At 35.0% G+C, this 26,102-nt stretch overlaps 2 protein-coding genes and 1 non-coding gene across 8 annotated transcripts; 1 reads left to right on the top strand and 2 right to left on the bottom strand.

Annotated features, from left to right (window-relative positions):
* Nucleotides 1-2,831: 2,831 nt before the first annotated feature.
* Nucleotides 2,832-14,462, top strand: LOC129803692 (uncharacterized). The gene is made up of 4 exons (XM_055850443.1): nt 2,832-3,360; nt 13,425-13,911; nt 13,974-14,236; nt 14,296-14,462. The coding sequence occupies exons 1-4, from the start codon at nt 3,346-3,348 to the stop codon at nt 14,386-14,388; spliced, it is 858 nt and encodes a 285-aa protein (XP_055706418.1). The 5' UTR covers nt 2,832-3,345; the 3' UTR covers nt 14,389-14,462.
* On the bottom strand, nt 13,250-13,331 carry Trnas-aga (transfer RNA serine (anticodon AGA)). Its single transcript has one exon. It is a non-coding gene; the product is annotated as a tRNA-Ser (tRNA).
* On the bottom strand, nt 14,444-25,805 carry LOC129803687 (uncharacterized). Of its 6 annotated transcripts, XM_055850430.1 has the most exons (11): nt 25,683-25,805; nt 25,514-25,621; nt 25,279-25,446; nt 25,019-25,205; nt 22,787-22,990; nt 21,146-21,256; nt 20,296-20,334; nt 19,944-19,979; nt 15,147-15,188; nt 14,732-14,931; nt 14,444-14,658 (listed from the first exon to the last, which is right to left on the bottom strand). In XM_055850430.1, exons 1-11 carry the CDS (start codon nt 25,683-25,685, stop codon nt 14,647-14,649), a joined length of 1,110 nt encoding a protein of 369 aa, XP_055706405.1. In that variant the 5' UTR covers nt 25,686-25,805; the 3' UTR covers nt 14,444-14,646. The 6 variants fall into 6 exon arrangements, with proteins under 6 accessions (XP_055706405.1, XP_055706408.1, XP_055706406.1 ...); XM_055850433.1 differs by lacking the exon at nt 25,279-25,446 and having other exon boundaries at nt 25,683-25,791; XM_055850431.1 differs by lacking the exon at nt 20,296-20,334 and having other exon boundaries at nt 25,683-25,763.
* Between the last annotated feature and the right edge of the window lie 297 nt (nt 25,806-26,102).

Genomic DNA, 26,102 nt, shown 5'->3' on the forward strand with positions numbered 1-26,102 from the left:
ACAATACTCAAACACAATATTTTTCATTAGACTGAAAATTATCATTCATTGGTATTCTCAGAAAAATTACTTTTTTAGGCTATTGTTGTCCGTATCGCTCATAGAGGTTAAAAATACACCGAATCAGACTCTGTTGGATTTTCTAAGGCTAGATGTTAAACCTTTTACTGATTTTGTTTATCGGTTTCATTTTTATTGCGTATTTTCGGTCCGCAAAAACTGTCTCGTCGTTAAAGGGTTAATTCAGATATTGAGATTTAATGATCATTAGGAGGAGTAATATGATACATTTTTGGAAATGTATTGAAAGCACAGAATTCACTTTTCCTAATTTCAAATGACTTTCTAAAGTCAGGATACTCTCTTATACTAGGGGAAACTGGGGCACCACCGAACATGGGGTAAAACTGAACACTAATTTTAATTTCTAAACTACTTGGACTATCTCAACTATTTTCACAGTGAACAGGCATCAGTATAATGCCTATAAATTCCTATAGATCTCGTCCTCTGAAGTCTGATTAAATAATTTCTGATTAAAAAATCTCAGAGTTCAGTGATGCCCCAATTTCCCCTACTAAAGCGCCCATTTAAACGGATATATTTGGAATTGCTTTTTTGTGCTATACCCGGAATTTATCTCTGAAAATCTTCCCTAGTGGTTTGTTCATTAGATAAAATCTTTCCATCTCCCTGCTGTGTAGTATAATCTTCCCCAGTGCGTCTTGGCTAAAATAGAAAATCAAGAATATTTCTATTTAATTTCGATACCTTCAAAAGTTGTGGAAAAGCATATTAAGAGAAGTAAATTAAGGGAAAAAACTTGAAATATTATAAGGAATTTAAGATCAGATACTTAGGGGCACCTTTTAATTGGGGCACATCTAAAATCTGGCATAATCGAGCATAAAATCGGGATGTCATTCGGCTTCACAATTGATTTATGTAGCTAAATTATATTGTTGTAAGGTCCAGTTCTATTTAAAAATATTGGTTACTAAGTTCTCGAAAAGGGATATTATTATTTCGAAAGGGGGATTTCGAAACAAAATAGGTGTGATTAGAAGGAATCACATCTAATACACTTAATGAAATTTCGTCATTAAAACTAGAAGTTTTTCAGTTAATAAACACACTGTGAGTGAAGAGTAGAGCAGTATCATTTTTAAAATTATAAAAATAATCTATTAATATTTACAAATTGTACTGGATTTTTTCAAATTCTTAAAACACTAAGGTCATAATTTGTCATAATTAGTTTACAGTACAAGTATATTTTGTCAGTAAATAAGATGATTTGTAAATTAAAAAAAATATCAAGTTGATCAGTAAAACGATTCAGTTTTAGATTGAACTGAAATTACGGATATGATTCATAATTTTTTTAAATTTTTCCTTTATGCCTCCAGCACACATTTTAGACCGGTAAAATTACATGAAATCAAAATTCGTAACCCTTTCTTTCTCAAAAGATCTACATAAGTCTAACTCCAATCAATTTCAATTTCAATTTACCAATCAATTTCTAAATTTATTATTTTAATGTAGGGGAAAGTGACCATGCATGATACGATCCAAGCTTGATAATAACTATTTTTTCCTATGTTAATCAATAGTTATGACTCATCGCAAAATATTTCAATAGCTGGTGCTAAGCCTCACATTTCCTAAAAAAAATTAGGATCCTAGCTCTTTTTTCCTAGTTTCAGGAAGCAAAAATCAAAAATAGGCCCACAACTGTAATTTCGATACATGATATTTCATAAGTATTTCTTAATTAATGTCGCTGTTCACGAAAACTACTATCATAGGCACATAGAGGGGTTATCAGTACTAATATTTATGTAAAAATATTTTTACTTGGTGGACACTGTTTTTGTGGGTGATAACAAATTCATAAATTCTACTTGTGTCCATCCTATATTTTAAGAAGGGTCCATGAATGATAATTTTAATGTGGCAACTATATCATTAGACGTGATTATTTCATAATTACACATATTGCAATCCGCCAATTTTATCGACAATTGACATAATCTTCAACCCTGTTGCGTGAATTTTAAGGTTGCAGAGTGACATTTTCATGGACTCAAAGTGAATAAATGGTTTTCGCTAGCGCCCTAATGTCATAAAAACATGGCTTAGAAAAATTACATAAAAGTGATTTTAAAACTAATAACCACTCATATAGACGATTTAAGCAGATAGATTAGAGTTCCGTCTAAATATTAATGTGAAATTTTTTGTATTCGGTGAATTTTTTGCAGTGAAAATGGGCCTCCGAATTGTTGAATCAATTATTATACAGGAAGGCCCCGGAGCCAACTTGTATAAAAATCGCAACTGAATTTCCATTTTCTTCTTGAGGAAAATCTAAGGATTTCCAGGAACTATTTGAGGTTGGATTATGAACCTAATAAGTGAGACATTTTTTTGTCATAGTGCAAGAATCGCTTCGGTTTGTGTGTTAATCAGAAAATAATCACAAACCTTGGACATCATTTTACAGTATCAAGCATGGTCACTTTCCCCTACCTCTTTTTGATTTTATATCCGCCTTCAAACTCTATTAAAAGTATCAGAAAATCCCTCAAATTGTCCAATTGGGCAGCGATTGACGATGTTAAAATTGAATTTGGTATATTGACATGGTTTAGTTGGAAGTTCCCCATAATTTTTAATGGTCAATTCTTGATCCATTGAGTCATGGAGATCAGAGTGTTGCAGCATCTGGAACATCAGCAAACAGCCCACGCAATTCTGAGTCAGTTGTATTGCAGAAAAATGCCTTGTTTTCCGATAAATGTCCCTCTTTGGCAAATGACACCGTTTTCTTGCATAAACTCTCCCAAAAGCAGAGAAAGACCTCCTGAGTGGGTGGCTTGAGACTTGTCGCGGAGACTTGGCTTGAGACGCTTTTGGTCTATGACGTGCGAATTGGGCAGCACAGGGTTTATCATTTTTGGCGCGAATTTGCAAATCGTAGAGATATTTCTTTGGTTGCGGGGAGAAATGCTGCTGAGACACCCAACAAACAACGAGGTGGAAATCACATAATATCCACCTGTGGATGCCATCATCGAGACACAGAAACTTTCATTTTCACTCTGGGATCCAACGATCCTCCAGCACAATTGCAGTTAGTCAATCGAATCGATCACACGTGGAACATTTAGTGCAAAGGGAAATAACAAAAAAGAAAGAAGTAAATAGGTTGCCAGAATCCCGCAGTGTCAGGCCCAATTTTTGCAGTTCCCCACAAGAGTGGCTTTTTGGGGCCCCCACAGTAACCGTGTGTCGTGGTGAATGAGAAGAAATTGCAGTGATTGAAAAGCCGTTAAAATAATGAAACAGTTACAGGTAAGTGAAGAAGTCTTTCACCTACTTTTGCACCCAATTTTTCACCCGTGCAGCCAATGTTCAGTTCCCTTTGAAAAGAAACCTCTTCTTATTAGTTTTATGCCACGAAAATTCCCGCTGGATTTTACGACATGCGGTTGGGAAGATTCTGTTATGATCACACGCTAATCAAGTGGCAAAGAATAATCCAAAACTGTAAAATGTTCACTTCATTAATTTCCTGATCTTGTCCCATTTCACTTTCTCTCCCACGAAGAAGACTTCAATAAAAAAAAAATCAAAATCAAAAGGTAATTCATCAAAGGCATGTCCACGTGATTTTTCTATCAAAAGTCCATTAATATTTACCAATAAAAGACTTTTTTGTACAGTTAATCTGGGCCCATTAAAATGCATTTTAGATGTGATATTTCTGATCAAAAGAAGCAATTTCACCACAAGAAGCCGCAATTGCAATTAAAAGCCAACTTCCCATGAAATATGAGCAAATATGATGAGTTTTTATCATAAAAGTAATTTTCAACTCAAATTGCGCGCGCTAAAGCCTTACGATCAGATTACATTTTCAATTGGGAATTAATCTCAGCTGTTTATGGACTCCAGGAAATTTATTAGAGGCATATATTACTCCATAAAGGTGTACTTTGCAGCAATAATTAATTTCCTTCTAATTTCCGAAGGGATTGAGATGCAGGAAAAAGAATTAAAAATTTTAAGAGCTGAAGTTTACTTTTACACAGGAAGTTCTCCATGTGTATCCTGCGTAAAAGAAGAACTTGATGAAGACAACACTGAGCTCGTTCAGAAAATTAAACTATGAATTGAATTTTGTAGATAATGGCTTCGGCACACCTTTTAGATCCAGGAAAATTTCATGAAATCGAAATTAGCATCCTTTTCTTTCTCAAACCTTTTGCAAATTTGACTGGTAAAAAAAATTAAATTAAACACCCAAAATTAGATTAAACTAAATTTCATTTGGATTGAAGTTAGAAAGAAAAAGAAAGTACGAAAGAGTAAGATAGACATATGGTAAGTGTGCCAAATTCCGGCCAGCTTGCAATTTCGGCCACCTTTTTTGTTCCTCGAATTTCCATGATCTTTTAGATTTTACGTACACTAGAGATTATATAATGCAAAAGAATAACAAAAAATGTAGCTTCGACAAACGAGATGACGTGAAAAAGACATTGGAAGAATTCCCGAAGGGCAAGGAACTATGAGGATGAAGGTGGCCGAAACAGAGCACCAAAGCTATGTCTACATTTTTATTCATATTAAAATGTATTAAGAATGATTTTAGAGTAAATAGAGACGGTAAACTTTTTACAAGGTTCCAAGAAACACTTTTTAAGAAGAAAAGAATAAAAAAATCAATTTGAATTTAAAATATTACATTTCAAACTTTAGACTTTGACGCTTGCATGCAACCATGCCGAAATTTGGCACACTTACCCTATTCAGAGCTTTTAAGAAATAATGGGATGTAAATTTTGACTTTGTGAAATTCCAATCCTTTTCTTTCTTACACGCTTTGAATGTGTCTATCTCACTCTTTCGCACTCTTCTTCTTCATTTAAACATCATAACAAATTGAATTTAGCTCAACCGAATTTTGAATGCGTAAGAATGAGATATGCAAAACGTTTGAGAAGGAAATAGAAGTGTATTTTGATTTCATGAAATCTTCCTGATCTAAAAAAAAAGGTGTCGGAGCCATAAAGAATTGCGTTGGAAAATTTATCCAGCGATCTTAGTGCCTCTAGCGGTAGTCGCTCGAAGCTTTGTTGTTCTCAAAAGTTACAATATTTCCCAGCACCTTTCATTTGAGCTATAAATGATAAAATTTTGACAATTTCAATGGAAATTATGACTAAATCTCAAACAAAAATTAAATTTCAATTAAAAATTTTGTCTATAGTTTAAAATTAATTTTCCACAACAGCAAAGAAGTCGAAAAGAATCTCTCAAGCATTAATGTATACACGAAAATATAGAGACAATAAAATTCACAATCAAATGTAAATAAGAAAATGTGATACAAATTTTTTATTTTCGAAATTTGTTCTAAAAATTTCTGATAAAAACGATTTTTCTAAATCCCCTATCTAATCTAAAAGGCCCCATGTGTCAGCCTCATAAACTTGATATGTATCAGAAAGCTACTAACTAGAACAAGACTTTCAATTTACCGCTGAAAATTACTGGAATCAGTAAAATAGAATTAGGTAGCGTATTGAATTAAGTCAAATTTTACTTCTTCTGCTAATCCCTTACCTTTTAAAGAACACCACCCAATTAGAGAGTAAAATTACTAAAGAAAAAAAAACTTTTCCTGTCATATAAATTTGCAGAATCTAAGGAAAAATTGTGATTTAATTTAATTTAGCATTCAAAACTACATTTAATTTTTGAAAAGTTGAATTTCGATTTCGAGAAATTCAAAAGTTTCTATGTTTTCTTTTTTCTTTGCAAAATGTTCAATAAACAGTTTTCAAGTTTAGGAAGCAGACTTTCGTTCGGTTTCGGAGACTGGTCAAGAACCCTACTGCAAGCTTTAGACTGGAGATTTAGCCCAGTTCCCGAAGGTGCCAAAAATCCTTGCAAAAATCTATATAAAAAGAAATTTAATTGATTTTTCAAAATCTAATAGATCATAATGTTTTTAATATCTAATCTTAAACAACAATTAACAAAAAAAATCTTACCTCATAAGGAAGTCGAGGAGTTCCCTTATACGAACTAGAGAACCAAGGCTTAGCCATATGGCTTAACTGCTCTAATTTCTTATCAGTCAAGACTTCCTGGAAAAATTTAACTTCGAATTGGATTTCATAAAGGATAAATCATCTATTAAATTGAAAAAAAAAACAAATAAAATTGATTGTATTTACGGTTTTGAGACCTTCAGAAACTGGGTCAGAAAAAGTCTGACTAAAGACTGCTTTATGTCTGAAGACTGTATAAAACGGCTGCGGACGCATAATAAAGAAGAAATAATTAATAATAAATAATTAATAATAGAAATAAATAAATAATACAATTCGAATAAAATTATTTTATTATACTATCAATAAGGGCAGAATCACATTGAAAGTAAAATGCTCATCGTCACTGTCAAAACCTCACCGTATTTCGTTAATTTACGCATTTTCATTGCAATTCTTACGCAAATTCCCAATTACCGTAACCTTATCTCATACTCGGTTGCCCTAGGTGAAAATAATATAAGAAAATTGAAGAAATAAAACGAAAATACGATAACGGTGAGCAAAAAAACTGTACGATTAATTTCTCTTACAGTTTTTTCTTGCTCGTCGTTTATCGCATTTTCGTTTTATTAGGTGAGATTCTTAACAATCTCACCTACTATAATCCTAACAAAATTTCATGTCGTCCGATCGACCTCAAACTTGGCCAAAATGTGTTTCAGCACTTCCTGATCACGAATATATATGTGGCTATTTTACGTTCCCGGCCGGCCGGCCGGCTGGCCGGCCGGCCGCTCTTTGGAGCTTAATAGCTCCTAAACTAAAAGAGATATCGACTTGCGGTATTCGGCAAAGGTTATATATCGGGTGAAAATTGCAACTTGGTGCATTGACCCCCCACCCCCCACCCCTCCTTCCGCCATTTTGAATACCCCCCTTTTTTGTTTTCTCAATAGCTCCGCCCCTATGGCATCGAGCGGGCTCAAATTTTAGTATGTTATAGCTGGGCCTTAGAGCTTTCCATCAATACCAAACTTAAGGTCCCCCGACCCCCCTGACCCGAGCTATAAGGGTCCAAAAAAAATTTCTTAAAATGGCCATAACTCCGGTTCTAATTGTCAGAATTTAAAAAGTGAGGGCTTTTCGGAAAGCTCTCGTGAAATGCCACTTCCCCTTCTAACATCGCAAGTTCATAAAACCACCGCTAGGGGCGCTTTTTTTAAAAAGAAAATTTTTAAATCTTAAAAGTTAAATAACTCAAAAATTCCATTGTGCATCGGGCTGAAAATTTAGTATGTTGTAGCCGTTGATTATACCTATCAAACAAAAAAAACCTTAAGTCGATCCATAACCCCTGACCCGAGCTATAAAGGGTCAAAGTTCGAACATTGACCGGCCTCTATCTCCGGTTCTAATTAACATAGCGACCTAAATTTTACCTTTTTGGTTTCGTCTCAATGAGCACTTTCAGATGGAGGTTCAAAAAGTCACCACAGGTGGCGCTGTGATAGCGTCAAAATTCATCGAAATTCAAAGTCACTTTTCTCAAAAACGGCATTGTGCAAGTTAATGAAATTTTAGTATGTTGTAGTCCAGTCTAGGACGTTTCCAAAATGGTGCGTATGTGCGCTGTGGTTTCAATAGAACCGGAGATATGAGGGGTCAAAGTTCACGAAATTCAAAAAATCATATCTCCGGTTCTATGTGACCGATTTTGATGAATGAGGGCTTAAACGAAAGATCTCACCAAATGCTACAACTTTCTAGAATATTTTAACTTCGTGGGACCAACACCAGGGGCGCCACAGTCGAAAAACCAATTTCAATATTACATAACCTCAATTATCTCGACTGTCGCTGAACCGATTTTGATGATTACTTCAACATAATTGTAGAGCACATTTGTCTCTACATTTCGTCCATACATCATTTTCCGCTCAGACTACGCTATCACTCCGATTTTGCCGTTTATGTGTGAAAAAATTGATTTTTCCCATAATAACGCTTTCAAATCACTCAGATGCCAATTTGACTGCCTCTACTCCACCAAGACACTTAAAATAGGGGTTTAAATGGAAAGTCCCGCAAAATACAACAATTCTTTGATTTAGTTGAAGTTCAACAAATGACTTCTTGGGGCACTCTGGATGAAAAAACAAGTTAAGAAACAAAAAACCTCGCTTATCTTGGCTTCTGAGTAATCGATGAGTTCAAGTTCTACGGCAAAATTATAGAGAACATTCTGGTCTACATTTCACCCATATAACACTTTTCTGTCAGTTCATCCAAATCCTTGATATTTTGGTTTAAATATAAAATTTGTATAATTTCACGAATTTGATTCAAGATAACTGAATGGCGTCTCCCAACTTCAGCTCCAAATCGAATTTGCATGCACTCCGAGTTAGCTCACGTTAAGAATCTCACCTACATAAGCCGGTTAGGATTATCTGTCCCTTTCTTCATATATTATTAGGTGAGATTCTTAACAATCTCACCTACTATAATCCTAACAAAATTTCATGTCGTCCGATCGACCTCAAACTTGGCCAAAATGTGTTTCGCCACTTCCTGATCACGAATATATATGTGGCTAATTTACGTTCCCGGCCGGCCGGCTGGCCGGCCGGCCGCTCTTTGGAGCTTAATAGCTCCTAAACTAAAAAAGATATCGACTTGCGGTTTTCGGCAAAGGTTATATATCGGGTGAAAATTGCAACTTGGTGCATTGACCCCCCACCCCCCACCCCTCCTTCCGCCATTTTGAAGACCCCCCTTTTTTTGTTTTCTCAATAGCTCCGCCCCTATGGCATCGAGCGGGCTCAAATTTTAGTATGTTATAGCTGGGCCTTAGAGCTTTCCATCAATACCAAACTTAAGGTCCCCCGACCCCCCTGACCCGAGCTATAAGGGTCCAAAAAAAATTTCTTAAAATGGCCATAACTCCGGTTCTAATCGTCAGAATTTAAAAAGTGAGGGCTTTTTGGAAAGCTCTCGTGAAATGCCATTTCCCCTTCTAACATCGCAAGTTCATAAAACCACCGCTAGGGGCGCTATTATTAAAAAGAAAATTTTTAAATCTTATAAGTTAAATAATTCAAAAATTCCATTGTGCATCGGGCTAAAATTTTAGTATGTTATAGCCGTTGATTATACCTATCAAACAAAAAAAACCTTAAGTCGATCCATAACCCCTGACCCGAGCTATAAGGGGTCAAAGTTCGAACATTGACCGGCCTCTATCTCCGGTTCTAACTAACATAGCGACCTAAATTTTACCTTTTTGGTTTCGTCTCGATAAGCACTTTCAGATGGAAGTTCAAAAATTCACCACAAGTGGCGCTGTGATAGCGTCAAAATTCATCGAAATTCAAAGTCACTTTTCTCAAAAACGGCATTGTGCAAGTTAATGAAATTTTAGTATGTTGTAGTCCAGTCTAGGACGTTTCCAAAATGGTGCAATTGTGCGCTGTGGTTTCAATAGAACCGGAGATATGAGGGGTCAAAGTTCACGAAATTCAAAAAATCATATCTCCGGTTCTATGTGACCGATTTTGATGAATGAGGGCTTAAACGAAAGATCTCACCAAATGCTACAACTTTCTAGAATATTTGAACTTCGTGGGACCAACACCAGGGGCGCCACAGTCGAAAAACCAATTTCAATATCACATAACCTCAATTATCTCGACTGTCGCTGAACCGATTTTGATGATTACTTCAACATAATTGTAGAGCACATTTGTCTCTACATTTCGTCCATACATCATTTTCCACTCAGACTACGCTATCACTCCGATTTTGCCGTTTAAGTGTGAAAAAATTGATTTTTCCCATAATAACGCTTTGAAATCACTCAGATGCCAATTTGACTGCCTCTACTCCACCAAGACACTTAAAATAGGGGTTTAAATGGAAAGTCCTACAAAATACAACAATTCTTTGAAATAGTTGAAGCTCAACAAATGACTACTTGGGGCACTCTGGATGAAAAAACGAGTTAAGAAACAAAAAACCTCGCTTATCTTGGCTTCTGAGTAATCGATGAGTTCAAGTTCTACGGCAAAATTATAGAGAACATTCTGGTCTACATTTCACCCATATAACACTTTTCTGTCAGTTCATCCAAATCCTTGATATTTTGGTTTAAATACAAAATTTGTATAATTTCACGAATTTTATTCAAGATAACTGAATGGCGTCTCCCAACTTCAGCTCCAAATCGAATTTGCATGCACTCCGAGTTAGCTCACGTTAAGAATCTCACCTGCATAAGCCGGTTAGGATTATCTGTCCCTTTTCACCTAGTGCCACCGAGTATGAGATAAGGTAATACGGTAATTGTGAATTTGCGTAAGAATTCCAATGAAAATGCGTAAATCAACAAAACACGGTGAGCATTTGATTGTCAATGTGATTCTGCCCTAAATATGAAATATTAAATTGAAGGTGTCTTAAAATGTAGCAAAACCAAGAAAAAAACAATAAAAAAATAAATTTGGTTAGCATAAAATTGAATTTTGGTCAGTAAGACACCAATAAAAACGGTTTAGTTTATTATAATGAATTATTATAATATTTATTCTAATGATTCTAATATTTTTATTTTTAAGTAAACTGAAAGCTTTGTAGTTCTCCCTTTTCAAAACTTTGGATAATATTTTCACTACTTAAACTAAAAAGTTTTCAAATGAATACATATCAAATTTGATTTTTGTTTTCATTTGCACACACAGATGGGTGCTCGGGTACTATGTAGATCACGAAGACTAGGGGAGACTGGGCCAAAAAGTCACAAATCGAAAAATTCAAAATTCAATATCTTCCAAGGTAAAAAAGATAGCGGCTCAATTTTTTTCTATATATAGCCTCCATAAACCTTCTTCAATGTCGTAAGTCTCTTAGAATTCGAACAAGGAATTTAGAAAATAAAAAATACCGAAATTTTTAGCCCTATTTTTGAAATATTTTCCTTGCAGAAAATAACAATTACTACCTACATACTTATTTTCCAAATTTGATGCACTGGTGAATATTTTCTAAATAATTTGGATTTTTTGAATACGAATCCCCTATCTATTTTAGAATTTCACAAAAGTTCTTTTCTCCAGAAATCCTATTATTAAAAATGGCCACTTGGGGTAAAAAGTAACAAAAAGCGAAGCAATTTCTGATATTCCACGGTGAAAAGAAACGTCAATGCTATGTGTCGCCGCTTGTTGTTTGCATTGCTCAAACGATTTGCAGTCTTTTATGTGTTTTTTTTCTAAAATATCTTGAAAACCGCTTTTCTCGTTTTCTCACTTTTCTCGCAGAGAAAACAGTGTTTTACAAAGGTGTAGATGAATTAAAATTTCTATAAAAATATGTCCTCTAGGTATTTTTTCAAATTTACGGAAGCCCATAATGAAGCGAATCAAAATATGATAATACCCAATGTCTGTTACTATTTGCCCCAGCATTTTTGAAAATAGTCCCAAAATTACCTTTTAGAAATCGGCTCGATAAACGTATTTCCTTACAAAATAGAGGAATATTACTGACACAAAGTTGTAGTGTGTTAAATTTCCTATAAAACTGCGCTAATTAGAAATTTTTGAAGCGCTCGAGTAGCTTGTAAAAAAATAAAATATCCGTTTTGTGACTTTTTGCCCCAGTCCCCCGTACAGATATAGCATATTTTCTAATTTTTTTCTTCAACGTTTAATTAAGCTTTTAAGCACATAAAAAAATAACACTTAAACCTTTTTTTCGAATAAACTTAATTAGAAATCAAAAAATAAATATTTCTTGTTAGAAGGTAAGTTGAATTCCTACTTGAACGGCACCTCTTGTAACCTACGCCCCTTATTTTTTTTTTCATTTAAAGAAAATCGTCGGTTGTCTATCAGGAGCAATTGGGAAAATTTTTCATTTCCAAAAAAAAAAACTCATTATTTTTCAATGTTTCAAACTAAATTTACAACAAAATAGAAGGAGGTGGGGCCAGATATACAATTTTTTGCGCATATTCCTTAAAGAAGCTGGGCCTTAGAATTATTTTATTTCAAAAAATTGTTTTATAGAGCTACATAAAAACATTACAATTAATCCTTTAAGGACAAGAAGGGCAAAAATCAAAGGTCAGAAAAAACCTTTTTTCTAATTTTTTAGAGCAAAATACAGCTTTAGAAGACCGTAGGAAAAAAATTATTTTTGGGTCACGGGTGACCTAATCGTCCTTACAGGGTTAAGCCCAGTTTACTTTAGAAATATGCGAAAATATGTATATCAATGTAGCCCTAAAGCTTAAATTGCCCTACCTTTCCCTAATAGGTGTTAATTCTAATATATTTTTTTTTGTTATCTTATGCTATAACAAATACTTTCGTATTTTCTTTTTACTTAGCATACTTATAGCCTTTAAAATTAGTTAGGAATCAACTATTTTTTTTCTATCTCTAAAATAAAACTGAACCTTACTATGACATAATTTAACTCCACAAACTAATTATTGTGAAGCTAAATTTCAAAGTGCTTCAAAGTTACCCTACTTCTCCCTAAAAGTATTTTTATTTAATAATTTTTGATTACAGAACAACATAAGGTAAAGTGCCCTCAAGTTGACCGATTCCTCAATTCGACCGGTAGAATTATATATTCAATTTATTTATATTTGCACCAATATTTGGTGTATGATCTAACATTAATAGATCAATTATTCCATAAATAAATACGAATCAGTGACAATTTTATAGAAATTCACTATCAAACATTTAAGTATTGACCACCGGTCGAGTCGAGGAACCGGTCAACTCGAGGGCACTTTACCTTAATTCTGTCAAAAATTAAGATTGAGATCATTTTGTTGAAATATCAAGCAGTTCAATAAAGCTAGACAATTTTTAACTAAATCGAAATTAATTTATTATTTTTTTAATTAAAATCTTTTTCCTCCTGGATCATTTATTGTTCTAGTAATTTAATCTAAATTTTCCCAGACTCATTGAAATCATCTCAGCAGAAAAATTAAGATCTCTAATCTCTCTAGAGAATCATGTCTGAAATTGCCAGTTGTGAACGCAATGATCCTCTTATCTTCTTCAAACCACGTCAATTTTCAATCTTTGTGATAAGATAGATTTTTCAGGGGAAATCTTTCGCGGAAATAATTGTAAAAAAAAAGTTGGTAGCTATCGCGCAGCCGGTAGGATTCGAACCTACGCTCCCAGAGGGAATCTGATTTCTAGTCAGACGCCTTAACCGCTCGGCCACGACTGCCCACAATCCCAGACTTTCCGCGAGACGCCTCCACCTGGGCCAGCGATTTGGCGCGAATTGACTAAATGGCGATTAACTCTGCTTCTCTCGCAGATCTGGGTCATTGTGTTGCTTCATGCAGTCACAGTGTCATCCATTCAGTTCCCAGACGACAGCAGACACAGGCAGCAGCCGCACCAGGCACAGCAGAGATCTCTGAGTCCGGCTGAAGAGTATCGCGTCCACAGTTATCACAATGTTAACAATTTGCTGGGGCTGGGCGGTACGAGATATCCCAAGAGACGCAGGAAGCCCTACAAGAAGCATCCATGCCTCCCTATGGCCTACAGTCGCCAGACAGGAGGCTATCAGGATGATGAACCCGATGAGAATGTCAACTCAAAATTTCTGGGCTTCAATCTCTTCCTCACGGATTTCAATTTCGACGGATCCCCACTCTATAATCCCTTTGGGGGCTATCCATGCAGTCCGGGATTATTCGGGGATAATTCTGGACACAAGCCCCAGAAACCCCATCGACCTCAGAAGCCTCTAAAACCAATAAAGCCGGAAAAGCCAGTCATTGAAGATTACGATGATGGTAAAGTTCTCTTTTATTTCATTGAAGAGTTTTTTTTCTGATGCCCTGAAATCTTCCTGCAGTGATAGTTGATGATGTTGTGACTCCGTCGAGTCCTGAGAGACCAACGCGACCAGGAGGAGGACCACTGGGATTCTTTGGAGAAGGAGGACTCTTTGATTTATCAAATTTTGGCGGACTGAATCGCCCTGGAAGTCTTTTCAACACCATCAGCAATCTCGGTTCCCGACCAGCTCTGACCGGAGGGAATGTCCTGGGAGACTCTGTGGACAGTCTTCAGAAGCCCATCATTGAGATTAATGTCCCAGATACCATCAACAGCCTGGTAAGATGCTTCTTCCGAAATATTTGTTCAATAAAAAACTGAAGAGTCAACCTTTTCAGAGAAACGGTGACTTTAGCGCCAGGAAATTCTTCGAAGGTGTTCTGGATTCTTTCTCATCCCTCACGTCACTTGTTTTTGGTGGATCAGAATGATACTAGGATCAGAAGAAGGATTTTTGTGCCATAAAAGAAATAAATACACTTGAGATTTTCTATCAAAAAAAAAACTAATTTTATTCACAAAAGAAAATTTTTGATCTCGATTTAGCTGATGGTTGGGTTCTCACTGCCCATGATGATTATCTAGTTCTAAAAAATGCCAGGAGTGTTCTGGTAGTTCTTCGGCAGGGAGAAATCCCAGAAATGGCAGGCTCATAATGGGTAGCCAGGGAGAAGAGACGACAGGATCACTTAAGAGCTGAACTGCAAGAAGAAGAATGTAAGAACCATCAGTTTTTAATCTCCGGGCTGTTTTTCGAGAGGGCAAGAAGGGTACCTGATTGTTTGCCGGGTAGACATCGAAGGTTGGCGCTCCCACGAGATCAAATGTTGGCGCTCCCACCAGGTCAAATGTTGGCGCTCCTACAAGATCGAACGTTGGAGCACCTACGAGCTTTTGGTCACACTGCCCATCTTCTTCACAATTTCCGTCCATTGAGCGATAGTGGGAGTTCGAGTAACCACCTTTGCCATGTCCTAGAAACCCAGAATGAATTCATCAGGAATTAATTACTTTATAAATGGATGGTTGTTGTCAGGAAAATCTTTTATCTCTCCCCAAAATGCCAGTATTTTGCAAAATTGTGAAGCTTCTGTGATGGCTCTTTAAATTCTTCCTCCTCTCTCTCTCTTAAAACACGCTAATTGACGGTTATTTCAATGGAAATTAGTGCTAAATAAATTATTCTCACCTCCTCCAAAGCCACCACCGTGACCACCATATCCTCCTTTTCCTGGAAAGCAACATAAAGTAATTATGCAAAACCTTTTTGAACTTTGGGCAATAAGAAATTCCAAATGGCCAGTAAAATATTCCATTTAGATCACTAAATCTTCCGTAACTTCTCAAGTTAGGGAAGTAAAGCACCCTTGCAACCTTTGCCAAAATCTTTAAAGTTTTTGAATAATTAAATTATTTATTAATCTATTAAATTTAACCTTGAAAAATAAGTATTCATCACAATCAAGAGCATAGCGAGGAGCTAGCAGGAAGAGGCCGTTGTCGCCTCTTATTCCAGATTCAAAAATTCAAAATAAAAAACACTACAAATAATTCAAGAATTACTAAAGATATGCCCTGCCGAGGCACTTTCACCGAAAAAAAGCATTTTTACCAGCTTGAAAGGTCTTTTGTCAATATTATGAACTTTATAAAAAAAAAATCCAAAATCATCAATTTGCCTTTAAAATGGATTAGGGTAAGTGTGCCAAATTTCGGCATAGTTGCATATAAGCACCGAAGTCCTAAGTTTGAAATGCAATATTTTTAATTCATATTGATATTTTTTGTTACTTCCTTTTCGAGAGGATTGTGTGGAACCTTGAAAACCAGTTTAACATCTTTGTTTTCTTTAAATCAGATCTTAAAATATTGAAAAATTAATAAAAATATGGGCATTGCTTTGGGTAGTATTCCGGCCACTTTGAGTGAAATACCGGCCACCTTTTTTTCTGACCACCTTTTGTGACGCAACGGATAGAAAATCTCAAAACGTCAAACGAAACAAGTTTAACATTTAGTTTAATACGTTTATATGACCCACAAGCCCTGAAAACTTTCGTGTAATTTGTCCTGAAGACCTGAAGAGTAGCATCTCAAATTTACGCGCAGATTCCCGTAGCAATTTGCCCTTCCTGAACTCTTCCAAGGCCTTTACCACATCATCTTTTTCATAGAAGCGATGGTTTTTTTTTCTACGGACATTGTAGAACTTAGAAATTGAAAAAAAAAAAACATAAAATGAATGAGAAATTTAGGAAAGCTAAAAATGTTGCCGGAATAGGCAACATTACCTCACCGGAGAGACGCTAACAAAGTATATACTTTTTTAAGCGAAATACAGGATCCAGCTGGGAAATTATACGCGAAATTTAAAGAATGATTCACTATTAACATAAACAGAAACAATCTTTAATGAAAACTAATCAATTTTCATGAAAAACACCGAAGGAAAACCTCTTGCACTTCACCACAAATCACAAGACTGCTAGAAACACAAGTGATCTGACATATTTTTTGTAGGATTCTTTCCACACTGAGTTTTTACAACACAATTTAAATTCGAATTATACCTAAAATTTAACGGTCTTTGTGTTAATACATCCTAAAATGAATATTTAAATTTAAAAGCAAAATGAATTCATTGACTATTCAAAGATAACATACATAATTTTAATTAATTTATTTGCTTGGCCGAAATTACACTCAAAGTGGCCAAAATTAGAAGCTGGCCGAAATCTGGCACACTTACCCTAATGGTGATTTTTTGTAAAGTAATCTTGCACAAAATCTTATATAAAAAACTAAAAACTTGATTTTTGGGATGAATGATTCCTGAATGTTCTTTTTCTGGAGTCTGAGGGTAAAAAACTAAATCAAAAAATAATTTATTATGAATTAAAAATCGAATGAATAATGCTCTTTAGAATCTCAAAAATTTCCAAAAATTGTGCAACAAGATTGCTACAGGTCCCATACCAGAACATACTGGAGCACCCTTCATCGCTAGCCTTCCGGAATTGAGCCCCATTGACCATTCTAAGGGCCTTGACAGACCTGAGGATTAGCCGAGAGAAGGCTTAGCGTAATTCTATTAGAAATAAGGTTCAAACTACATTTCTATCATTTTCTACTAAGTCGTCTCTCGGCTTAAGTCGTAAGTGTGTCTAGGGCATAAGACAGCCATGAATCTGATCTCCTCCTTTCTTCAGTGATGAAGACTGACTGAGCAGACGATTCGATTGTCCCTACGAAATAACTTGTCGAACACTCACAACCCCAACTAGCGGAACTATAGCGGTATTGTAACTTGTAGTTAGCCGCCGTTATAGCACCCCTCAAGTCACCACAACAGCTGAACAGTTATTGGTACCGTTGGCTTAGAACAGTCTCCGTCAGGACGGGCTTTCTCCCTCCAACTCCTCTAGGCTCAACAGTTCTACTACAATTGCATCAAATAATTTAATACAGCACCGATATTGACTATTTTAGAGCAGATGCGGAAAACTTGAGAGATTCCCTAAAATAAATAATTCAGGAATCTCCTCAATTCTTCCGGAGTTTGTCAGAAAAATAATCCACTTTCAAATTAAAAGAATCAGGTGTGACATGATAACCTTTTCGATAGTATCGACATCGACTGTCGATTCTGAAAAATTTAAACGATAGCTGCATTTTCTGTAACTAATATAAATGTTTATCAACAGTCTCACATTTTTGAGAATGTCGTAATGAATAGCCCAACAATCCGTCAAAAGTCGACATTTACTTAATCCAACAGAAGATTTATCGATACTTCCGATTCAATAGTGTCGAAAAGTTATCATTCCACCCCAGGTTTTGCCCCGAAACTTTCAACCGAAGAAGGCCCACATCAAGGCTAGAAGAAAGCTTTGGAGAAAAATCTGATTCTTTTAATTTGAAAGAAGATTATTTTTTGACAAACACCGGAAGAATTGAGGATGAGGAGATTCCTGAATTATTCTTTTTAGGGTATCTCTCAAGCTTTCCGCATCTGCCCTAAAATAGTCAAAATTGGTGCTGTATTAAATTTTTTGGTACAATTTTTGAACAATTTTGAGAGTCGAAAGAGCATTTTCCATTGAATTTCTGTTCAATTTCCCGGCATTTTCTTCAAAAAATATTCTTCTTGATGTCTTTAGCAAGCTTTCGGCTTACAAAATCCGCAAGGTTCATTAAGATAAAGTTAAAATTATTAATTAATTAATTCTGGTATCGCAAATTTCTTGTAAACTCGTTTTATTTTTCTCAAAAATTGCCTCATATTTATCTTGAAATTGCCCCGCAATGGGGGACTTTCACACATTCTGCCTTTCAAGTCAAATGAATTTCTCCACATTTATTAACACATTTATTTATTTATTTATCCACATTTTATTAACCCTAAACCCCCTAAACCCAACTGTAATTCACAGAATATTCAAAGTTTTACTTCTGTTTATCATCTTTTTGCAAAATGGTCCCGAAATTCATTTTGCAATTTAGGGGTGAAACTGCCCCACCCTCCCCTAAAATATTTGTAGAATGGAGAGATTTTTATTTGTATTTTGCTTTAGGTATAAATTGAATGTTTTTCTATTAAAAAAAAATAATAAAAATCATCTGGAAAATACCAGTCACCTCTAAAGCGTAATTCAATAAAATAAATATGCCTTTTAATTTAAGCCATATTCTAAAAAATATTAAATAAATGAAGTAGAAATACCGTAAACTGAATATTTTGCTGAACAATTGTTTCTGTTGAGAAGCATTCTGAATGCTTCATTAGAAATTAATGTGAAATAATTGAAACAAGCCATTCTTGACAATAAAATGCAATAATTAATATTATATAAGAGGCTTTTAATAAAACTATAAATCTTCCTCATGTCACAGTAATTGCAGAAAACTTACAAGTCCGTACACTGAGAGAAATCCGAAAAAGTTAAAATAACATTCCGGAAATGATAATTTTACCCTGCATTATTGATCCAAAATCGGAGTAAATATTACCCTTTCTAGGTGTATTATGGGTTAAAGTTACCCTTCTTTCATGTTAATTTCACCCTTAAAAAGGTGTAAAATTAACATTAAAAAATATTGATATATTTTTACACCTTAAAAGTGTTAAATTTATGAGGAAAAAAAGTTAATCGCACCCTCTTTTTTTCTCAGTGTAGGATTTATTAAAAAAAAATAGAAGTCTTTATTATTGAAACACTTCAAAGTTCAAATATTATTTTTTAATTGTCGTTCTTCATAAATTTATAATAAAAATATCCATTCAACAAGTTTAAATGAATATTTCAGTCAATTCTCTCTGGGAATTTGCTAAATGGCAATTAAACATTTAACTTGGTAATTTTAATAAAATATTTAAGAGTTATGTATGGTTTCCTTCCACAAAATTTCCATCAAAAAGGACTCAAAAGTCCTTCCTATATTAGAAATAATTAACTGAGTTTAGCAATTTCAACCCACGAAGAGGAAAACTCGAAGAAGGAACAATTTGCCTCTAACAACTTAATTGGGGGAAATTTGGTAAGTGATTAATTATTCAAAAATAATGTGAAAATTTCTTTCATTAGCATTGATTTTCCGTTCAAATCAAAAAGTTAAACCCTCAATTTGTACATTTATCACTGGCTCAGCTGTTGAATTTAATTTTGAAATATTGTGAGACAGAGCAATAAAATATATTAAAATGCATTTCATGAATAATTCAGTGTATTTCACTATTTTAATTATTTTAATTGTTTATAATTTGGTTATGCGGTTTTTCATTTAAATATTATATTCCCAAATTCCAGCAAAACCACAAATTTCCAAGATTCACCCAAAAATTCTAATAGAATTCTCTCTCTCTAATTGACTTCTATTCCTCGAATGGAATTTGTGTTGTGGATGATGGTAAACCTCAATTTCAAATTCAGTTTCCCATTGTACCATTTTGTGATATTACATAGAAATTATTAGCAGTATTACTCACCACCACCGTGGCCCCCTCCACCTCCCAGGGAGTACACTAAAATGCACAAAATAAATAGGAAAAATACAAATTAGCAATGTGGAACATCCTATTTCAACATTGACAATGAGGAAAAGTCGAATTTATTAAAAGTTAAACAGATGCAAAAAGCATCCTCATTTTCCCATGAAAATTTCCCAGAAACATCAAAAACTTTTACCCCACAGAATCCCCATCAAATGGTACAGACAGAACGACGCATTTAAAAGCCACAATAATGAGCTGCAGCAATTAATTATAATAGTTTAGAAATTTGAACATTGCAGGAAATTGAATTTGAACGCGGAAAAAAACGAGAGAAAATAATATTCACCTTTGTATTTCAAACCACTTCCGCCGTGCCCAGAATATCCTGCAGAATATGATGGAACAAATTAATTTATAGTGCTTCAAAGCAAGGCAATTATCTTTTTTTTTTGTTGGAAATATTAAAGGTCAGTGCAATATTGAAAACTTTGAATATATATTTAGGGTAACTGTACCAAATTCCGGCCAGTTTGCAATTCCGGACACATTTTTTGTTCCTCAAATTTCCATGATTTTTTAGTTTTTGCATACTCTAGAGATTATACAATGCAAAAACTAATAAAAAAATATCACTTCGACGAGCAAGATGATCTGAAAAAGGCATTGGAAGAATTCCGGAAGGGTAAGGAACTATGAGAATGAAGGTGGCCGGAATAGGCGACCAGTGCTATGTCCACAAGACGATAAACTATCTACAAGGTTCCAAGCAACGCTCTTTACAAAAAAAAGTAACAAAAAACTTCAATTTGTAATTAAAAATATTAGATTTCAAACTTGAGACTTTGGCACTTGCATTCAACTATGCCGAAATTTGGTACACTTAAGGTAAAGTGCCCTCAAGTCGACCGGTTCCTCAATTCTACCGGTAGAGTTATTTATTCAATTTATTTATATTTGCACTAATATTTGGCGTATGATCTAACATTAATAGGTCAATTATTCCATAAATAAATACGAATCACTGACAATTTTATAGAAATTCACCATCAAACATTCAAATATTGACCACCGGTCGAGTCGAGGAACCGGTCGACTTTAGGGCACTTTACCTTACCCTAACAGCAATAATTTTTCTATTTTTTTAACACAGGAAAAAAGCTGTTTGAAATGGAAAATTATTTGTTAGAGAAGCTCACCTCCGTGTCCACCGTAGCCTCCATGTCCTCCGTATCCCCCATGTCCACCATAACCTCCGTGTCCACCATAACCTCCGTGTCCTCCATGGCCTCCGTAACCACCACCATATCCTGCAGAAAATTTGTTATTTAATTAAATTTCCCGGAACTCTCAGACAAATGGCGATTCCTGCAATTTTCTCAATTGAAAAGTAGCAATTCTAAATAACCATCCCAAGAAGCAAAATAGCTGCCTTAAAGAACCAAGTATTAAACAAGTCTTTTAGTGCACTCTTAAAAGACTTAAAGTGAGAATTTTCTGTTGAAATTCCTATAGAATCTCTTAAGATCCTTAAGAGTGCGCCACTTTACTTATAGTAATCTCAGTGATGGAACCAAGAGCGTTATAAGCAAATAAAAAATATTTTGGTTCTATAGTGCCTTACTTAAGGAATTCTATAAGACTATATTAAGAAAAAATTGCTTCTTGGGATACGAATAGGCACACCCTGACAACAAAATTTTGCAAAAATGACAAGAAAAGTTTGTCAAAAGGATGTTTTTCTAAACTCTGCAAAGAAGTTTTGTAAAGTAGACAAATATACCTTGTCAAAATTTAAAAAAGGGCGTTTTTTCCCAGTTTAACAAAACTTTTTCTAAAATTTTATATGGAAAAAACATCCTTTTCACAAACTTTTAACAAGGTTCAATTGGCTACCGATTTGGCAGAACTTGTTCATATTTTACATTAAAAAACATCCTGTTGACAATCTTTTCTTGACAAAACTGTTTTTTTTTTTCAGGGTCTAACTCTAAAATGTAGGAAAAAGTTTTGTCAAATTCATAAATAACATCCTTTTGACAAAATTTTAACAAAATACATTTGTTGTGACAATATTGATCATAGGCCGAAAATTTGGCAAAGAATTTTGTGTTTTTCTATCCTGAAAAGATTGCACCTCCTTATAGGGGCTTCAGACCTAAGGTTTAGTCATCTGGCTTAACTCATCTAATTCCTCATCAAGCATAATTTTTTAGGAAATTGTTGTTCAGTATTGAATATTAAGGGCAAATGATTCAATAGATTTTGAAAAACTAATAAAATTGTTTGTTATAAAGATTTTTGAGATCTTCGGGAACTGGGCTAAACCTCCAGTCTGAAGCCGGCATTACGCATCCGGATGGAATTCATCTCCTTAATTTCTTGTGCTATTGCTTCCATCAATATTCTACCAAAAATAAAATAAAACACTGCTCTTGAGCTGATAGATAAAATTGTCAGATCATACTCAAAGAATTTTAGCTGCGACCCAAACCAGTTATCCCGTACAAAATACTATTAATTCGAAATTCGCTCCTGAGTATAATAAAAGTAAACAGGATAAATTTTGTCTATAGTCATCTCAATCTTAAATAGCTCTATACACAATTTAGTTCTTGCAGAAACATCGCCTAAATGGAAAACTCAATTTTTAAATTTTCCTGTGAATTCTGTAAGTTCAAAGTTTTTAGCAAAAGAAATTACCGACAAAATTTAGATACATTTGTAGAAAATTTAGTTAATTTTGAATGAGTATTGGCAGATTCTGATAGAATTCCTGCTTCACAGTATTGAGGAAATTGCGCAAATATCTTTCCTAAAACCGTTTAAGGGATTTTTACCTGAATGTCCACCGTAACCTCCGCCGTGTCCTCCATATCCGCCACCGTATCCTCCACCGTGTCCTCCTCCGTATCCACCACCGAATCCTCTGAAATGTCCACCGTGTCCACCGTATCCACCTCCGTGTCCTCCATATCCTCCACCATATCCACCACCGTATCCGCCGCCGTATCCTCCATATCCTCCACCATGTCCTCCGTGACCTAATAAAATCATAATAATTAATCTATTTTAGAGAGATGGAATAGAATTTGCCATTTAAGTGTAACTTATTTAATGAAAAAAATATACCTCATAACGTTTTAAATAAACTATTAAAAAGCCTGCTGAATTGTGTAATTTAGCCCAGACACACTTAGGGGTATTATAACAGACAGCAAGGTAATATTATCCCATAAAGGAAGCCTTAGGCAGCATCTAAACGGGGGGATTTTATTTCGAAACCGCCATTTTGAAACAAAAATCCCCCACCGAGCGTTAGACCGGTGCATTTTTACCTATCTTTCGGCGCTTAAAATCTCCCTCTTCGAAAGCTCAATTTGTTTATGTTCGAATATTTTGACATTCCAAGCGATTTTAATTAATTTTTTTTTGTTTTCCAAGAGATGTTTTTCTCGTGAACTATTTTCAAAGTTATCAAGAGTCGGAAAGCAGATGAAATAGCGACACGGTATCGGTCACTCTTCTTAATGTATCGTTTAATCTTCATTAGAATATGGTCGAATTGTTAAATAGACATCCTTAAAAAGAAATAAAGAAATAGTTAAATAGAATAAAGTAGATTTATAGAAAAATAAAAACTTAGGATATTTTATTAATTTAGCAACAATATTGGCATAAAATCCTACGGTAGGACGGTTTTGATATAGATGATGGGGATGGATGTCCAATCTCCTCTTCCTTATAAAGTGTTCGTATCCAGGCATAAATAATAACTTTACCACTCTTTAACAAATTGTTTGATTGTAAAATACTGTGTCATTGACATTTGAAACGTTTCGAAATAAAATAGAAAGTCTTCCAGACTATCTATTTTAGTTAGAGCACACTTGGAGAATTTATAACAGAGGGTGGATAATAATTTATCTCAGGAATGAACCACTAGGGGAGATTTCTCGAGACTCACTGGTGCATAGCACAGTGGGATGCATTTCGAAATCCCCCCGTATAGAAGACGCCTTAGTGGACATTTAGGCGTCTTCTATACGGGGGGATTTCGAAATGCATCCCACTGTGCTATGCACAGGTGAGTCTCGGGAAATCTCCCCTAGTGGTTCATGCCTGAGATAAATTTTCTCCACCCTCTGTTATAAATTCTCCAAGTGTGCTCTAACTAAAATAGATAGTCTGGAAGACTTTCTATTTTATTTCGAAACGTTTCAAACGTCAATCACACAGTGTTTTACAATCTAAGAATTTGTTAAAAGTGGTAAAGTTAATATTTATGCCTGGTTTATATCAAAAAGGTCCTACCGCAGGATTTTATGCCAATATTGTTGCTAAATTAAGAAAATATCCTAAGTTTTTATTTTTCTATAAATCAACTTTTTCTATTTAACTATTTCTTTATTTCTATTTAATGATGTCTAGTTAACAATTCGACCATATTAAGAACACTAAACGATACATTCAGAAGAGAGATCGATACCGTGTCCCTATTTCACCTGCTTTTCGACTTTTGATAATTTGAAAATAGATCACGAGAAAAACAGCTCTTGAAAAACAAAAAAAAAATTATACAAAATCGCTTAAAATGTCAAAATATTTGAACATAAACAAATGGAGCTTTCGAAGAGGGAGATTTTAAGCTTCAAAAGATAAGCAAAAATTAACCGGTCTAAAGCTCAGTGGGGGATTTTTGTGTCAAAATGGCGATTTCGAAATAAAATCCCCCCGTTTAGATGCTCCCTTATAGAATATCTAAACGGGGGATTTTCATTCGAAACCTCCATTTCGAAATAAAAATCTCCCACTGAACTTTACCCCGGTGCATTTCTGCCTATCTTTCGACACAAAAATCTCTTTCTTCAAAAGCTCTCTGTTTATCTATATATTCAAATATTTTGATAATCATTTTGATACAAGGATGGGCTAGTTATTCCCATGTCCTGTTAAACTGAAAAGAGTAACGCTTTGTGAACTAAAGATAATTCAAACCCCGGTCAATTGCAGAATTTAGCGAACGTTGTACGAAGCATTGCGTTTGAAATAAAGGAAATAAAGTTACTTACTGTATTCAGGAACAACAATGTGAAGTTGCTGTTTGTGACTGTAGTGATGATGATGGTGCTCCTCCTTCTTCTTCTTCTTTTTCTTGAAAGTCCTGGCATCATCGGGCATGTCATCTTCAAAGGGATCAACTCCGTAGTAGGGTTGAGGATCTCCCACAAAAGGAGCAACTGGCATCATCATTTCCCCCTTTAACATCACAAAATACCAAAAAACTGAATTAGGAATAGGAAATAAATTAATCTTTAAAAAAAAGCTGTACATTTGGGATTTCATTAAATTCACTCCACTGTTCATCAAGGGGGTTGCCTGAGCCAAGGATGGATCCGCCAAAAAGTTTCGGAGCTAGTTTAACACCGGAAATTCCGCCAAATCTGAGCCTTCCGATATGTCCTAACTTCAGCCCACCAATTCCAAAAGGACCACCAACCTCAAAATCGCACAATCCATCAAACACTACCATCCCACTTTTTAGTGTCTCTGTTTTAGGTACTTACCATTGGAGAGTTGTCTACGGCCTCGAGATCATGGTCAAAATCGTTAAAATCGCCTCGGACCCCGGAGAAGCCCAAAGTGACCAGGAGACCAAAAATGGTCAGGAAAATCTGCAGAAGGGATGAAGAAATGAGAAAGAAGTTCATCGGATGAGAATTTCGTGCAACTTGCCATCTCGATTCACTTAAAAACCTTCACTGTCACTGCACTTAGCACAATCCGTCTTCACGGGAAGTTTGAATAGAACTGATTGTGATCGACCAGCGAAAGACCTCACCAAGGAAACCAGGGAAAATGCTACGTAGCATTTCCCAGTGCCAGACAGACATTGATCGCTTCTTGCAGACCCAAAAAAAAAATTCTGTGGATCTCAACATTTTCGGTTCTTTGGGAAATAGGGAAAGAAAATTGATCGAAGATTATGTGATACTATGATAAGCAATACGGGCTTCAGACCTGAGACTTAGCCATATGATTTAACTGCTTTAATTTTTCAACAATCAAGATTTTTTTGGTAAAAAATACCTTAAGATAGGATTATTAAGGACATGACCTATTAAATTCTGAAAAAGCAATAAAATTGGTTGCTAT

The sequence above is a fragment of the Phlebotomus papatasi genome, chromosome 2 (genome assembly GCF_024763615.1).
Source record: "Phlebotomus papatasi isolate M1 chromosome 2, Ppap_2.1, whole genome shotgun sequence".
Classification (NCBI taxonomy): domain Eukaryota; kingdom Metazoa; phylum Arthropoda; class Insecta; order Diptera; family Psychodidae; genus Phlebotomus; species Phlebotomus papatasi.

Bases quoted from the DNA above. Each gene is read 5' to 3' on its own strand.
- LOC129803687 (XM_055850430.1), bottom strand. The intron at 22,991-25,018 runs GTAAGTAACTTT...TGATTTTATTAG, and splicing joins CATTGTTGTTCCTGAATACA to GTCACGGAGGACATGGTGGA. The intron at 14,932-15,146 runs GTGAGAATAATT...CTGGGTTTCTAG, and splicing joins CGGTGGTGGCTTTGGAGGAG to GACATGGCAAAGGTGGTTAC.
- LOC129803692 (XM_055850443.1), top strand. The intron at 13,912-13,973 runs GTAAAGTTCTCT...ATCTTCCTGCAG, and splicing joins CATTGAAGATTACGATGATG to TGATAGTTGATGATGTTGTG. The intron at 14,237-14,295 runs GTAAGATGCTTC...CAACCTTTTCAG, and splicing joins CAGATACCATCAACAGCCTG to AGAAACGGTGACTTTAGCGC.